Below are 15,465 nucleotides of genomic sequence, written 5' to 3'. Positions count from 1 at the left end.
CCGCCATTTGTCTTTTTTATTTTGTTACATTAACTTTTGTTACATGGAAAAATAAATTGTTATTGTACAATGTTAGGTATGAATTGAATGAAGTCCTGGATGGATAAAATTGTTATAAAATACCAATTCAACCAATATTTTTTCACCACTATGTTTATCTCCAGTAAAAAAAAATAAAATAAACAACCAAAAAATAAATAAATAACTGTCCTATTTTTTTAACAGTTTTTCAAACAAACTGACAAATAGATTAATTAGATATTGAAGGTTTAAAGTTGGAAAATGGATAAAAACCGAACATACCTCAGTAAATTCACTTAAAATGTAAGTGGCAAATAAGAAATCCTAATAAAGACGTGTCTATGGTTACATTATTGGCCAAAAATTTCACTGAACAGTTTTTAAAACTAGTAGGCAGATGCTTGTTTGTCTCCTAGGCTTATAAACTGAAGTATGAGTTATTTTTAGTGATAGTTTTCTGCTTGTTGTTGCCTCTTGGTACTTGCTTCAGGAAATGTCCTTCAACCAATAGAACTCATAATCTTATCTGTCCAAGAACGGAGGGCAGGAGGTGGTGTTGACGGGATGTTGGTGGAGTTACTTCCTCTTGTTTGCTTCCATAAACAGAGCGTTAATGTTACATCTTACCGTCAGAGATGTGAGGAGGTGTGTCTGATTTTAATTCTTTCAGTCACTCAGTGGGAAGTTAATCAGTTTCCTTAAATTGTTCCTGTTGATTAATTTTGTTTTTGCAGTGTTTACTCTCCTGGTGTCTAAAGGCGTGAGCTGGAAAATCTGAATTGTATGCAGGTGTTTGTGTTACTTTTTGTAAAAATATTTTATGATTCTAATAATGGTATAAAAGTCAGTCAGTTACAACCAGTCAGCTCAGAGAGGCCCAGAGTTCGATATAAACTTTGGCCTAAAGTCTAGCTAAAAAGAATATGTTGGGCAAGTTGATTGCAAGCCTGTTTGGACTTGTGTCGGTGTTTCCATTAATTATAGTTAGAAGCACTGTTTTCAGAATCTTAATTAGTCTCAATAAGCCGTGTCATGTTCATTATCGGGATTAAATATATTTTGCAGCTTCCCGCTGATTTAACTAAAAGAAAAGGCCTCTCTTTTAGTGGGAGAGGTTGCTGTGATTTGATGCTGTCATGGTATTTTCTTGTCTTTTCTATTAAAAGTCCCAGCTCATAACTGTAAGACAGGGTTACAGCCTCACTGTGTTGTTTCTATAATTTTTCCATGCTAGAAATCATCAAGTAAACCCGATGAATCTGTGTCAAAGGTCACTGCTGAGCTTTGTCTGCGAGGCGAGCAGGATGGATGTGAGGCTTCCCACCGCCTCCGTTCAAAGGCTGCGTTTAACCCTCAGCTCTCACTGCCTGGATTTTACTGTAAACACCCTTATTCTTCTTTGTCTCCTCCATGTAAATCCTGCTTCCTGCTGCTGGTATTATTGATGTTTATCTGCTTCTGAAACATTTATTTGCACTCCCAGTTTTGGTTTTTTTGTACTATTGTAGGAATCGCAGATAAAGCTGTAAGCCTCTCTGTCGCTCCATTTTCTGCACAAACCACTCCATTCTTGAGCTTGACTTCACTCCAAGCATATCGGACTTCTTTGTCTGATGGAATGTGACAAGAATCAGACTTTTTTTCTCCAGTTTTTAGTCCTCGGGGTTTTTCTTTTCTTTTCTCCTTTTTTTCATTTATGTAGAGGAAGGGCTTGTCCTTGAAATCTCTTTTCTGAAGAAGCCTTTTTGCACTGCTGGGCAAAGTGTATGAATAGTGTTGCAAAGTGCAGGAGCTGTGTAACATTTCCACTCGTTGATGACACTTGTTTTGCCCCACTCTGTTTTTGTTCGGTCAGCAAACAGCTCGAATTTTTGTGTCAGGGCTGCCAACATTTGTCCACGTTTGTGACAGGATTAGATTTGAGTGTGTAGACACTGTAATCATTTGCAGGCATGTTCATGCTGAGTGAAGGCAAATTTTTCCATCCAGAGACTCTGCAGGCCAGAAACAAGATGATTTCAGGATACAGAACAGGCAGAAGAGTCCGGAAATTTCTTTGTATGCCTGTCTCTGCTCTTAGGAATCATATGTGATAGATAGATTATATTTTTAGTATTTTCTTTCCTATCTGTATACAGTTAGAGCCATGAGTTTTTGAACGGTGACACTTCTTTTTTTGTAGTTTTTGCTCCATACACCTCCATAGTGGAAGTACTGACTTTCCGCTTTAATTCAGGGAGGGTAAAAAGGTATTGCATTAACTTTGTTAGGCAGGCATTTTATACACCACCCCCCATTTTCTGAGGTTCAAAAGTAAGTGGACATCGTTGACTAATGAGCTTTACTGTTGTTGCATGACAGCAATGAGTAAATGGTGTCTTTTCACTGGAACTCTTAGTATGAGGTCAAAAGAGACGCTGATGCAAGTGAAGGAGGCTGAAAGAAACAAAGTAAGCCCAACAGAAAGATTCCAGAAACTGTCCTGCTCATGAAAAACAGCTGAAGACATTTAAAGTGCATGAGAATTATTACAGAATTACTTCCATGGTTTATCATCCAAGTATCATAGAGGCTCCTTGAACTTATTTAGTCATTTTGGCTTTAGGCTTCATTTCAAAAATCCTGCTAAAAAGCCAGTTCCTTCCTCTTTGGACAGAAGAAGCTAATATGAACTTGGACCAGAATGATGGGAGGAGTAAAGCAGGGAGAAGGAGAGAAACAGCTCATGATATGAAGCATATCACATCATCTGTCAAACTCAGAGGAGGGATTGTTATTGCATGGGCATGTATGTGTCAGAGGAACTGGGTCACTGGTGTTTGTTGATCATGTGACTGCCGAAAAAAGTAGCAGGATGAGCTCTGAAGTGTACAAGGCTACACTCTTAGAGAAAAAGTCAACTTTCTATTTGTGCACATGGTCACACATACAGTTTACAGTTGGCACGGATCTACTTTAAGTCACAATTATGTAGGGCTGTTCGATATATCGTTTGTTTTGTGGCGTCGCAAAATAAACTGTTTACGGCAATATTATTTTTACACTTTTGATGGTCGCTGTAGTGGCTATATTAATTTCTTAAAGTTCTCTCTTTCTCTTATATTTAATATAACCACACTACCGACAGACAAGCGCCTGTTTTTATGCGTTGTCGTTAGCAACAACGACGGTAACACCATCGCGTGTCCGCTTGTTTATTTTCCACATAAACCTTTCACAATAAAGCTCAAGATCCTGTTGAGACTTTTCAAAATAAACTGAATCACGTGAAAAAGTATGCAGAGTATTTACGGATGAGAAACAAAAAAGAGGCGTCAGGTGCCTAAAAATAAACCTTAGACTCAAACGTTAGAACAGGTTTTTCCCCGCAGCACGCCGTGTAATAAATACTCACAAAGAAAACGGCGGCCGTTACAACTTATGTCTAAAAATGTATAGCTTCATGCATCGGTTAAAACACTCGACTCCAGCTACTCGACGCCCAGCTGGAAACACTTCACGTAAGTCGAGCTGCCCGAGATTCACAGAATTTACAGAAAATGTTAAAATTTTGTAATTTATATCGTTATCGGGACGATAGATGTCTTATGTCGGTCATATCGCACAGCCCTACAATTATGAGTGAAATCCTCGTTCTGTCCTGCACAACCGGCGTCGCCTTCCTGCTGTGTTTTCCAAAAGACTAAGAACAAACTGGGTATTTCAGTAACCTTAAACTCTTATTTCAATGTGTAATCAGGCTGCTGACATTAAGAATAAGAATTATTTGTTACTTCAGCCTGATTGCTCCCAAAAAAGGAACTCAAAGCTGTGATTGGTTGGATTACCATTGCATTCGGTGCCTATCCTTATACTACTTTCTTCTTCTACCCCATTATAATTTGGATGCAGGTTTTGTACTTTGCACTCCATGCCACTCTGCAGAAATAAACCTGCCAATATATGATGCTGTTATATTATAGATAAATCTGCAAAGCATTAAATGAGCAGTGTAAGCTGTCTCCAGCAATCAGATTTAAGTTATATACCAAGGAGTGAATCAATGATTCTAATCCAATAATATTATGAATATGATTCTGCATTATGAGTATGTTCAAGTATTTTTAGTACATTTTAATGCTAAAACCTTTGCACGATTCCAACTTTTACATAAGTACTTAAATGTTTGTCTCACAACTGTACAAAATATTTTTTTAAACCTTTCATGTATTTCATATGTATCAGAGCACCGGTCTGCACATGAGCCTGAAAACCTTAAAGTCATTCTGATCTAATGTTCTGCTTTCCTTTTAGCACCTCTCTCTCTTCATCATAGGAAGACATCATTCAAATGACTCATATTTAATGCCTTTTCAAGTACAGTTTGATTTACATAAAGCTCTAAACCATTACCCCCTAAAAAGTTAAATTAACTTTTATAACATTTAGTTAACCAAAGCAATATATTTGATCACAGTTCTACCATGGAGCCAACTCACAACCACCTGTTTCACAAGCCTGATGTGACAGTTAAGGGGTGGAATGGAACATTTTGTAAAAGCAAATAAATCCTGACGTAAAAGCAAAATAATGAATTTTAATTTTTGACCTTGAAGATATGTTTACAAGTTCTTTGCAGCCTAAATATGACAGTGTCATAGTTGTGCAGGAAGTTGAACACATAAGATTCACCCCTTTCCTTTTCCACCTCCTGACATCTTTTTCTCATTACTGATTGGTTCTTGTGTTTTCTAAGTGAAATCACCTGCCACACATTCTTTTTGCCTTCCATAACTTCCAACCATCCTGTCCATCTATCCATCAGTCCATTTTCTCACGCTTATCTGCTCATCTATCTAAGCATAGAAGCCCAGATCTCTCCTTCTCTCTCCCCAGCCTAGCCTTCTCCTCGAGCTTTGCCGGGGAAACACCCAGGCATCCCAGGCCAGCTGAGAGATAAAATCTCTCTAGCATGTCCTGGATCTGGCCCGGGCCTCCTCTTGCTAGAACGTGTCCAGAACACTTCACCCAGGAGGCATCGTGTCAGATGCCCGAACCACCTTAACTGGCTCCTTTTGATGTGGAGGAGTAGCAGTTCTAGTCTGTACTCCTATCAAATGACTGAACTCCTCAGCCTGTCTCTAAGGGAGAAGCCAGCCACCCTTAGGAGAAAGCTCGTGACTATAGGTGAGGGTAGGTATGTAGATCGCTTTTTTACAGTTCAGCTCTGTCTGACAGAGAAAGAGTGAGCGTAAAATACCTAATCATTTTTTCTGAAGCATGTTATGATGGCTATATCCTTTATGTATCTCATAGGATGAGCACATTGCCCAAACCTCCTCATTAACTTAAAACAATGTTTATTTATCCCAGCAGCCAAAATATTGAATATAGCCTAAAACGAAATAGCTTAAATAAACTAGAATAGCTCTATAAAAATAAGTATAGCATGACAGAAAATATATGAAAGGGTTGGTTTAATAAAAAAAAATGAAAAAAGTGAATGTTTAGTGTCATTAAAATAATCTTAGCCAAACCTTCAGCTATAAAACTGCCTGCACATAAAAGCGAAACTTGTCTTTACATCTCCATCATTTTGAAATTAGCTTCAAAGACACATATTGTTCTGTAGTTCTCTTTTCAGTTCATTGACTTTCTGAAGCCTGTTTCTTGTCAGCAGCACAATAAGCCTAACCCTCTGGATTGTGGATGCGAACATCAAAATGACAAATTTAATGTTTACAAAACAAAAATGATCTCATATCAAATAGATACGACCTCTTTTTATGCTCAGAGAAAATCAGATAAGATTAAAACATTTTTATTAATTTGCAGATTATTACCATTAATGTTGTTGAAAGTTGTGAGGAGCAAAAAATTATATTTAGATCAGTTTAAAAAGTGTGAAGGACCAGATTTACCCTGTCCTTGACAGGGTCTTAAAGATCTTCTTGATTTAAACTAGGTTACAGGCCAGTTTTCAATAGATAATTTCTGTTTGTTTCTATTCTTTGCTCAGTCTGCTGAGCAAAGAATAGAAACAAACAAACATAAAGGTTATATTTTCCTGTTTACATGTTTCTTTTGATCTTTCCTTGAAAGTCTCGTGTTAAGAAGTCAGAACAAGTACTGTTGTTGTTGTTGTTGTTCTGTAATCTGTAATCATTTGTCTAAAAGCAGCGTTTAGCCGTAATAACAGGTTTGCACCCTGTAGTCGTGTCTCGGATGAACTGACTTCTCGTGTACCTGCACCGCCCGTCCTGTCTTTGTCTGAGTCCGCAGGAAGCCGAGCTGCAGGTTACACTCTGGCTTCCTGTCCTGGCTGTGTATCTATAGACGGAGGAGGAGGAGGAGGAGGGGGTCTATCTTATATAGCCCTATGAAGAGCCAGCTTTGCCTCCCTGTTTCCATGACAACCGCTCTCCTACAGTATTCATCCGTGGGACGGTCTCTGCATCTGAAAGCAGTTCCCAGTGGTGTTTCAGGCCCTCTCGCTCTCTTTTCCTTCAGCTTCTTTGCTACTTCTTTTACTTCTTAATAGTGTTTTTAAAAAGCAGCGGCAGTTCCTCATCTTTACTGGCTGCTGTACTTTTAAATCTCCATGTTGAGGATCATTGAATTCAGCACTTTTTAAATCAATTCAAATTTTCTACTCAATTCAATTCAGTTTTATTTATACAGTGCCAAATCACAACAGCAGTTGCCTAAGGATGCTTTATACTATAAGGTAGACCCTGCTATAATTCTTCAAGTTCCTCAAAACCAGCGATTATTATTTCAAGAGTGACCTGTGCACAAAGGATGTGCAATAATATAGAGTCAGACAAATAATACAAAGACACATTATACATGTTCACAGTTTTAAATAAGCATGTGTAAGAATAACTGCAGATACATGTAAACTTATACTTCAATGAAATAAACCCCTGAACTGAAATAAAACCAGTACGCTGTAACAGAAAGAATCAAGTGCTTTTTTCCATATAAACAACACCACCATAAATATCTTTAAGAGTCAACAGTTTCACTTTTGTAACTATGAATATAACATACAATATAAACCATAGGCTGGATCATTTTAACATGCACTCAGTCTTATCAGAGTTTAGAACAAACTTATGTCTGATTAGAATTTTTCTGAAATGCATGAGATGTGATACATTTAGCAGATGTGGTAAAGTATTCTTTCTGCCTGCACTATACACAGTGCGGTGTAGTTTAGGTAGAGCACCACTTTTCCCTCCTGTGTCGCCTGATGGTTTGCCAGAATCTCTTCGAAGCAGTCTGAAATTCTTTTTCCGTGGCCTCTCCAAACTCCTCCCATGAATTTTTGCTCCAGCCACTGCCCGAGCTGCGCTCCGCTTGGCCTGTCAGGACCTATCGGCTGCCTCCGAAGTCCCACAGGTTAACCAAGCCCGATAGGACTCCTTTTTCTGCCTAATGGTTCCATTCACCACCGGAGTCAACCATTTAGTTTGGGCGTTAGCACGGTGAAAGGCACCGAGCACCTTGTGGCTGCAGCTCAGTGCAGCAGCTTCAACAATGGAGGTGCTGAACATGGTTTATTTGGACTCGGTGTCCCCAGTCTCTCTCGGACTGCTGTTAAAGCTCTGCTGAAGGTGGGAGTTGAAGATCTCGGAAATGGGAGCCTCTGCCTGGCGTTCCCAGTGATTAGAAAATCGAACCGCAGTCTAGGGTTTTCTTGGTGCCATGTGCACTTATACACCCCTGTGACCTGGAAGAAACCCAGAATAAGTGGAAGAAAATGGATGGACGGAAGTTTTGTTGATATAAATAATACGTTAGGCTCTTGGCTATGACTGCTAGGCACCATGATTACATCATAATTTCTGATGTAAATAAGAACCTTCAGGGGCCTAACATATACCTGTGCGCCAAGTTTGGTTGTTCATCTCCTGATTTCTTTTTCTAAAGTGTAGAAAAAGAACTGCCTGTAGCTCGATGGCTGCAGTTTGTAGGTGAATAAAAGTGGACCAGGAGAATATCCTTGTGGAACATCTGCAGGAGGTGTGAAACCTTTGGAGACTACTGTCTGAGTTGTACCAGAAATACAAGAATAAAACCATTTAATGTGCTGTTGATCTAAGCCAGCTGAGCATATCTTTTCTACCAGAATGCCATAATCTGCCGAATCACATGCATGTGATAGGTCTACAAAAAATGCATGAGAAAAAATGAAAGACTTTCAGAAACAAAACGTGTCTTCACAACGCTAACCCTGTTTTTTCACGTCAAAGCAGACTTGCTTCCTTTCTATCAGCATTTCAGCCATTTAGGGTAACAGCCGTGTGACCTACATACAGCGACTTTCACAAGAGGTATTTTGAGTCTTTGCAGAAGCACATTAAAGCCTTAAGGTTCAGGCTGCAAACACGACAAAGATATTATATCAGAATGTCAATACGGAGTCCAGCTGGAGGCGAGATGGTTCCCGGTGGGCTCTGAATCAATCCTGCTGCTGTGGGGAAACCTGCACCTACACACAGCAAATAAAAACATGAAAGACACTCTGAGAATATGTCCTGAAAAGGTTTGTTTTATCTCAGCCGCTCCGCTCTAGTTTAAACTGAATACTTTACTTTTACTTCTTTTTGTTTGTAACCCGCAGCTTCAATAACAAGCTTGTAATTACCTCATGGATCAATAAACGAGCAGATAATCGGCCCATGTGTCTCCTCCACTGTCAGATAGAGCTGATTCACAGACTGTCGTCTGACACCTCCTCGTTTCAAGTGATAATCGGTGACATTTTCATGGTGCTGCTCAGTAATTTAGCTTCAAAGCTTCAACATTTGCTGGTTTAATGAAGCCAGAAGTGAGCATATTTGGAGAGGGTGGAGAGTTTAATTATCAGCTAATTCTAGCATACTCCATCCACACACTCTACAGGTATAAAAGTAGAATGACGCAAATACCTGCTAATTAGTGCTAAGTAAAAAACTACTCAGTCAATTTTTTGGATGGCTTATACCGTCCAAGAAAGACATTAAAATGCTCCAAAAGGCACCAACAACACAAATGTAGTTGAGAGGTCAAGTTCAGGGACAATGAGGCCCAGTCAATAGTGTCCATGCCCCTGACTCCAGTTTTCCCCTACAGTCATTGGAAAGGGGTAAACTCTGCATAGAGGCCAAAACCAATGTTTTGTACCAGGTAAACATGTTTAGTTAGATCGTGACATGGGGACACTTTTTGGAGCCATCCTCATGTTTCCATTTTAGGAACTCCAGTTTATGGGCTTGGAGATTTTGATTAGTTTGTTTTGTTGTCCTTTTATTTGACATCCAGTTTGATAAATTTGTATATTTGACAACAATAATGTTTTTTTAAGTACAAAGTGGCCACGCCCTAAAGCATTCTGCGGTATCATTATCTTTGAGTCTAATAATAATTGTTGCATTCAGTAAGACTAGTGCCAAAGATCATAAACCCATCAGGAAAATGTTTACTGAGGTCAAGAGAACATTTAGGTCATTTTACCATAAATTTCTATGAAGTCTTTGTTATACTAGAGGCATCAACTGCATGTTGCAGGTTTGAGGCACACATGCTGTTTTTTAGTTTCAGGTTGTATTTGCAGTAAGTCAAGTTAAATGTGAGTTAATGTAAATTCTGCAGCAATAAAGCTAAAATTGCATTGTTGAAAATATCTGCAAAAGTCAGTGCTGCCCACGTGCAGTGAAGGAGCACAGCAAAGAGACAAAGAGATCAAACATAAAATTTAACACTAAAATCCAACCCCAAAAAAAAGAGAGAGAGAGAAAGGACTTTGCTAACATCCTGTTGAAAAGATCTTCAGACTTTTAGACTCTCATCAAACCCATAAAAGAAAAATAAGTTTTAGAATAAGGGCTGGTAACTCAGCAGAATGCGTGCCTTCACATTTACCAGCGACATTAATGAGAAGAGAGTCTGATTCATACATCAGCCTCTGAAGCAGTCACCCTGCTTCATCTTTAATGGGCTCACACAGACCGTCTGGCACTACAGGAGCAAAACAGAGCTGGTCCTTCTCTCCTGATTAAATCGCTGCAGCATAATGAAGCAGAAGCGAGTCAGACAGCAACTCGGAGGACCCTCTGTGTACTTGCTGCATTTTATTTCATTTGGCGAGGTTTTATTTTTTCCGGGCAGACGTGTGCTTTGGTTCGGTGGCGAGTCCGAGCACCTCCGTCTGAATGTGAGAGCACTGCGGTCGTGGCAAAACAGCTGAGTGGTGTTGGGCAATACCCCCAGAGGACGGACGGAAAGACGAGAGAGCAGCTGCTGACAGTTAGACGCTCCTTGGTGAGGAGGAGAAGGAGGGGAAGAAAGGCGAGAAGAGGAAGAGGAAGGGGAGTGGATGGTTGTTGGTGTTTGGGGAAAAGGAGGTGGAGGGGTTTCTTTGAGGTGGATTTCTTTGCAGTCCTCTGTGATAGGACTGCGAAGCGAGCAGCCAGACTGGGGAGCTCCTCCTTTTTCATTTTTTCTTCTGGTTTTATTTGTGTTTTTGTTGTGGTTGCGTGCAGTCGAGCGTTGGCTGCACGGTGCGTTCAGGGCACAGCATGGAAGCCAAATCCCTGTTCAGCCTGCACAGAGCGCTCGCTCAGCCTGTCAAGATGTGCATGTTCGATTTCCCCGTCACCATCCTGGACGACCTGGTGAGCTCTGATACCGCGCCAGGCTGGCTGGGTGTACGTGTGTGTGTGGATGCAGCGTGTGTGTGTGGAGAGGAACATAAGTGCATTCATACATACTGTATATGTATCTAGTTAAATTTTAATTGCTTGAGTGTGTGTGAGTGTGTTCCTGTGTACTAATTGCATATTTGATACTGTAGCATATATTCGTGCATGCTTACTGTAAAAAGAAGACTGAATGTGTATTTTAATGCAGTATTAACGTCTGTAGATTATTTTAAAATGGACACAGGTGTGTTTCTTAAGCTGTATACATCTATTAATTTGTTTACTTGTATGGCTGTAAATGATTACAGTATTGAGTGTGTGTGGTTTACAAGTGAAGCTCTTAGTGGACGCAGAACGATAACACTCACCATTCTCTGCTTTTACTTATTTTCTTTTTCTGGCCAGAGAAGTTAATTGCGTTGCTCTTTTATGTCTTCGTTGTTTTGTTTGACTCGTTGGAGCAGTTACAGCCACTTAGAGCTTTTGGACAAGTCCTGTGACTTACAAGCAGTCAAATTGAGAACATTTTTGCTGCCATTATTGGGTTAATGTAATTGGAGTGACTTTTTTGGTTCTGTTTGTTGGGACAGGTTATTTTTATTCCATCAAAGCTGCTGGTCTGTCTCAGTTATGCAGGAGGTCCGGTTTAGCATTAATGAGAAGGGCCAGTACCTTCCTGGTTATAATATATCAACACAACTAGTGTTGTGTGAAGATGAATATCTTAAGCCAAAAATGAATTGTGCCTAAATATAACTGAAAGGTTTCTAGTGGCTGAGTGAAAGGGACGGTGAAAAGCAATTAAAAAGGAAACAAATTAGCAAGTGGGCAAAGAGAAAAAACGAAGTATTACCTAACTGGAATATATACGTATATAAAAACCCTGGGGTTTGTCTGCACCCCTTTACTAAAGGTTCTGTCAAAATGTGCTGAGCCCAGGTTTGCAGGTTGCGTATGTTCACCTGTTGACCTGCATGTTTCCGTTACCTTTTCACCTGATCTGTCAGTTTGCCTTCAGGTTTTGCTTCTGGCTGTATTTCAGAGTCTGTCACACTCTGAAAACATGGTTTCAGGCTGTTTCTTCACATGAATCTGTTTGCATGGGGACGGATGCTTATGTGTTTATTACTGCCAAGTTTTTTCTTTTCATTGTTGCAGAGCTGTGACATAGCATCGTCTGTGTGTGCGTCTGTGTGTGTGTGTGTGTCGGGCTGCTGCTGATATAAAACTCTGCACACCCAGGAAAACATCTCCCTGCAGATAAAGGTGTGCCCCTTGAAATCCTGACATGTTTGGTCGTGTCTGTAATGATCCCATGGTGAATGTAGTGAATGTGTTGCTCTTAATAAAATGTGCGGCTGAAAGAAGCTCATGATTTAAATGGTTTACAGGGAGTTCTCTTTAGTTGCACGTACACTGGTGTGAGGGTTGCGGGAGCTTTATCTTCAACAGAAGGATTTTTTTTAAGTAATACGTTTTAATAGTTTGATTATTATTTTTTCAGTATTAAGTCGTTAATTATTCTGTTCTTGGGTCTTCACCTGCAGTTAGTCTTTGGCAGCTATTTAAATGATAGATTCTTGGCTAAAATGAAGCTGCAGTTTTAGACATCCAGGTATGGATGTAATATGACAATTGTGGAAACAATGTGAGCTGGCAGCCCAAGCAAAAACTATTCCAGACAGCCATTTTTCACAGTTTGAGCTAAGCCACACCAGCTTTATCAGTGTTTTTGTGCCACAACATCAAGCTATCCTCCAGCGTATTGCAAGCCCAGTGGCCCTTTAAACTTTAAACATGTCGTTTTCCCAATACGAAGCCAATGCACCAAAGAACCAAAGAAATTGTTTACCCCATTTATCCAGCATCTGTGGGATTAACTGGAAGACCAATCATAGGCCAGAAATTTTCACCTTATTATCAGTGCTGAATGTCACTAATAGATTTGTGTTTTAGTATCACTGCAGGCGGCTTAAAATCTTCCTGGACAACATCTTAAAAAATGGGGAGACATCAAGAATTAATGTAATAGGGGTGTCCACATAGTTTTGACCGTGAGTTATCCAGTCTTTCTGTTTGAGGTTTCAAGTGTAAACTGAATGAAGTTAGGTGTGATGGTGCGTTCGTGTGCAGGTAGGTTGGCTGCACAAACCGTCCTCCTGTGCCTTTGTTTGGCAGTCTGCTCCACCTGTGAAATACTGAACATGTTTGAACTAAACTGCAAAGTCTCAATGTTTCCAGTGTGTGATTGGAAACGACAACGTAGTCGCAGTTTTCAAGGTTAATCAAGGACAAGAAAGTTTTTCTTTCATAATGTTGTTGAGGAAATCTGCTCTAACAAAAATATTTAATTAGATGTGATCCTCTGCTGTGCTGTCAGTGTGAGAGGTGGATATGTACTGTCAGCTGATCGTCTCTCTCTAACTCTCACTTAGTGGCTCAGCTGTATCACCGGATTGTGTTTCATGTGGCCCGAATTCTTCTCTGGGGTCAAACAAAGTCACTTGCGCTCCCTGCTGTTAGGCTTTTGGTGTAGTTACGGCTGGATGTGGCTGAAAAAAAGTGGAGACTTGCAGTTGTAAAGTCTTTTTATTATTAAAAAAATAGAGAATTGACTCTGGTCTTTTGTCAAGTTTGAGAAAGAAAAACTAATGAAATCACTTTGTGTTTTCAGGGTTAGCCATGGAGACTAGAAATTTATAACAAACATGTTACAATGACTTTAACAAAATGGTTTTAGGGGCTTAGAAAGTCACACCCAATGCACCAGCACACACATGTAATGGTATGCTAAATTAAATAAAGGCTCTGCATGTCCATACTGGTGTTTTGACTCATTAGACCTCAGGTTAAGGTTGTCTGAAGCTCTAGTTGTGTTTCCATCCACCTCTACTAAAAAGTGATGTGTGTGATAAAACACTGTGTATTCCAAGCAACAATGCTATACTCGGAGATCCCACTGGACCTGACACTGCTCTCAGATGACTGTAAGTAGTTGTGGTAGACTTGTAATAGACTTTCTTTACCTACTCAAATTAGTACTGGGCCTTTTCCTCTTTAATTTGTTGAAGGGTTCAACAGAGTTTATATGAAATTGCTCATTTAAGGCTACACTGATGTTTTCACTGACTAGATCGCTGCTCGCATTAAGGATGGCAACTCTCTACTACTGTATCATCCAGCTGTACTGAAAAAGGGTTTAGGTAGTATTAATAAAAGCCAAAAATGTCATGTGTAATACAGGTGAGGGTTTCAAACAAAACATTATTCAGTATTAACTGTGAGCTACTCTATAGGGCAAATAACACGTTACACCTTTGGATTGAAGCCCATGCCACGAAGCTCCTGGTGCACAGTTTTTGTGCTGTTAATGCCAGAGAGGACTTTCATGCACGAAACACCTGAGCAGTCAGTGATCCTGCTCCGTAATTTTGTAAGATTAAGTTTTAGCTCAATTAATTTGTCTATGTGGTGTTTTTGGCTGCTCTAATGTTAGTGCCATTTTTGTAACTGTACCTCATAGGCATTAAATTTGTTCAGTGTTCTTGTTAAAACTGTTAGATAACCCATGATATTGATGGTCAAAGTTCAAAATTGATTTGTTTGCAGCTTTTACCAGAGCTGCTTTTTTCAACCTACAATATGAAGAGGATATCTGTTGTATTTAGGACATTTTGTGGGCTCAATAATACTGGAAACTATAAGGCGAATAAGAGTTTTGACCTATTAACCCTTTAAAGCCGGTCGGAGCGGACACGCTCCATTTTGCGTAACTATTTTTAAATCCCGTAGCACTGCAACCACGTAAGCTAGCGCAATAATTTTTTTTGCATATGAAACCGGAGGAGTTGTACTTACATCTTATGCCATCAGCTTGTCCTAAGTCACAGTTTCCTTCCACATATAGCTTTGCAAAAACTGCATAAAAAGCACTTGCAGCAACAAAAACATAATATTCCAGAAACACGCTTTGCCGATCCGATCAGCTGTTTGTAACACTTCCTACGTCCATCAGCGTGAACTATCGCATGTCCGGCATGAACTGCCCGAAACCGGAAGTGACGTACATTGCGGAAATGTAGTTTTTTACCTTCGTGGCCATATGAGCCTCTACTTGTGTTTTTAAAAGTTATGTTTGACTTTATGACTTTCTGTGTCGTTTCTGGGATGCTTAGGACTCATATTGCACTGCTGGAAATATTTTATTTTGATGCATATGCTGTTATTTTGCAAATTTGCACTATAATATATTTTTTTGTTTTTCCTGCAGTATATGAAAATTGGTGTATCTCAAAAATAAAACTATGAAGACACTCAAAATAAATTTCCTGTGGTGGGAAACTAGTTTGTGCAACTTTTTTGTATTTACAGTTTTGAGGGATAAACCTCTTAAATTTCTCTAACTAGAAATATATGTTAAAAAAACAAAAACGATTTTAAATTTTTTTATAGTTTATTGCACTTTTTTGCAATTTATGTAATTACTATGCACTTAATGAATACATATTATTAAATTTTGGGCTATAATGGTTGTATTGATGTATAGCAACTTGAAATACTCCAAAAAATGGCTCCACAGCATGTAAAAATATACTATAAGCTCTGGCGGACTTGGTTCTATGGTAGGTCTTAAAGGGTTAATAGATGCTTCTAAAGAGCCTGCAACTTTGTGTGGTTGCCATTTTGCATTGGATTGGGATTCCACACATATCCCCAAACAAACAAAACAGCTGATTCTGAGGGGATTAGGTTAATTTTAATGGAATAACTGTGCTGT

The 15,465-nt window shown here is 39.4% G+C and overlaps 1 protein-coding gene across 2 annotated transcripts in view; it reads left to right on the top strand.

Moving 5' to 3' along the window:
- LOC113033563 (ral guanine nucleotide dissociation stimulator) overlaps positions 1-15,465 on the top strand; it is a 56,298-nt gene that overhangs the window by 1,770 nt on the left and 39,063 nt on the right. The window contains exon 1 of one of the 2 annotated variants that reach the window (XM_026187506.1): positions 10,379-10,661. The exons of the other annotated variant lie outside the window; for it this stretch is intronic. Within the exon in view, the coding sequence (XP_026043291.1) occupies positions 10,566-10,661 (96 nt within the window). The 5' untranslated portion in view covers positions 10,379-10,565. Of the gene's footprint in view, positions 1-10,378; positions 10,662-15,465 lie in introns of those variants that run through there. 2 annotated transcript variants of the gene reach the window in all.

This window comes from Astatotilapia calliptera, chromosome 12, assembly GCF_900246225.1.
Source record: "Astatotilapia calliptera chromosome 12, fAstCal1.2, whole genome shotgun sequence".
In the NCBI taxonomy this organism is placed as follows: Eukaryota; Metazoa; Chordata; class Actinopteri; order Cichliformes; family Cichlidae; genus Astatotilapia; species Astatotilapia calliptera.
Note: the sequence above shows the minus strand (reverse complement) of the source record. Positions and strands in the feature narration are given on the sequence as shown.